The sequence below is a fragment of the Alligator sinensis genome, unplaced genomic scaffold (genome assembly GCF_000455745.1).
Source record: "Alligator sinensis unplaced genomic scaffold, ASM45574v1 scaffold1488_1, whole genome shotgun sequence".
NCBI classification, from domain to species: Eukaryota; Metazoa; Chordata; order Crocodylia; family Alligatoridae; genus Alligator; species Alligator sinensis.
In genome coordinates this window covers 153,924-155,493 of record NW_005843097.1, presented here as the reverse complement: position 1 = coordinate 155,493, position 1,570 = coordinate 153,924, and the positions used below count along the sequence as shown (strand labels likewise).

Here is a 1,570-nt window from a genome sequence, read left to right as displayed (position 1 = left end):
CGGGGGGGAGCTGGGGGCTACTGCTGGGAGCCTGGACGCCTGGGTCTTCTGGGCGGGCGGTGGGGGCTGGGAGCTGGCTAATGAGAACATGGGGGGGGTTGGGGCGTTGGGTCTGGTCCCCCCTGATGCTGGGTGTCCCGCAGGCCCTGTGGGCAGCATCCTCAGCGCCTGGCTTGGCCCCCGCCCCGTCGTCATGGCAGGTGGGATCCTGGCCGGCCTGGGCCTGATCCTGGCCTCCTTCGCCACCAGCCTCATCCAGCTGTACCTTACCATCGGGCTGCTCACAGGTACCAATCCCCCCTGCAAGGCATTCTGGGTAGCCCAGGGCATGGTAGGGCCCTGGGCTGTAGCCCCCAGGGGCTGCTCTAAGAGCAAGGGATTCTGGGAAAGCAGCCCCCAGCCTAGCTCTCCGAGAGCAAAGGCTTCTGAGTAGCCCAGGGCATGATGGGATGTGGGGCTGTGGCCTCAGGGGCTGTCTGTGGGAGCAAGGAATGCTGGCATACCAGGCCATGCTGTAGCTCTCCAGCCAAGAGCAAGGTATTGTGGGTAACCTGGGTCATGAGGGGACACTGGACCCCCCTGGCACCTGGATGAAAGGGATTCTGGGTAACTAGACTACAGTCTAGCTCTACCTCTAAGAGCAAGGAATTCTGGGTAGGCCTGAGCCGGCTGGAATACTAGCCAGTGCCGGGGAGCAAAGGCTTCTGGGTAATCCAGAGCCTGCTGCCATCATTGCCAACGGCTGTGGACTGTTCCCATAGCAATACCTCCTCTCCCCCCAGCTGGTGCTTTGGTGGTTTTGGCCGGCAGCAAAGGCTTCTGGGAACCCCATGGTCATGCTGGCACACTGGCCTGGCAGGCCCATTGCTGTGGCAACTTGGGCTCACTTTCCCTGCTTCCAAGATGGCCACTGGCTAGCTCCATGCCTTCAGCCATTGCCATGGCAACCTGGGCCTCCCTGCTTCCAAGATGGCTGCTAGCTAGCCCTGCGGCTCTGGCTGTTGCTGCAGCAACCGGGGCCTGCCAAGATGGTAGCTGGCCAGTCCTTTGCCTCAGGGCCATTCCTACAGTAGCCACCTGGGCCTACCAACATGGCTACCATGGTGGGGGAGGTAGGTGTGCCCAAGATGGCTGCCGGCCACCCCCATGGCTCTGACTGTTGCTATAGCAACCCAGGCCCACCAAGATAGCAACTGGCCAGTCCTTTGCCTCAGAGTTGTTCCTATAGTAGCCACCTGGGCCTACCACCATGGCTACCAAGGCAGGGGTGTTTCCAAGATGGCCACCAGCCAGCCCCATGGCTCTGGCTGTTGCTGCAGCAACCCAGGCCTAGCAAGATGGTGGCTGGCTGGGTCTTTTGCCTCTGGGCCATTCCTATAGTAGCCCCCTGGGGCTACCAAAATGGCAGCCAGCCGGCTGTTGCCATAGCAACTGAGACCTACGCCAAGATGGTGACCAGCTGCCTCTCTTTCAGGTCTGGGCTGGGCCCTAGTGTTCACACCCACCATGGCCACGGTGGCTCGGTACTTCCGGCGCCGCCGGGCCTTCGCCACAAGCCTGGCGCTGTCCG

General features: G+C 62.0%; 1 protein-coding gene across 1 annotated transcript in view; it reads left to right on the top strand.

Annotated features, from left to right (window-relative positions):
• LOC102371872 (monocarboxylate transporter 13-like) overlaps positions 1 to 1,570 on the top strand; it is a 5,101-nt gene that overhangs the window by 1,892 nt on the left and 1,639 nt on the right. The window contains 2 exon segments of the mRNA XM_025193783.1: positions 144 to 287; positions 1,475 to 1,570. The exon segment at positions 1,475 to 1,570 is cut by the window's right edge and continues 642 nt beyond it. Coding sequence (XP_025049568.1) covers positions 144 to 287; positions 1,475 to 1,570 — 240 coding nt within the window.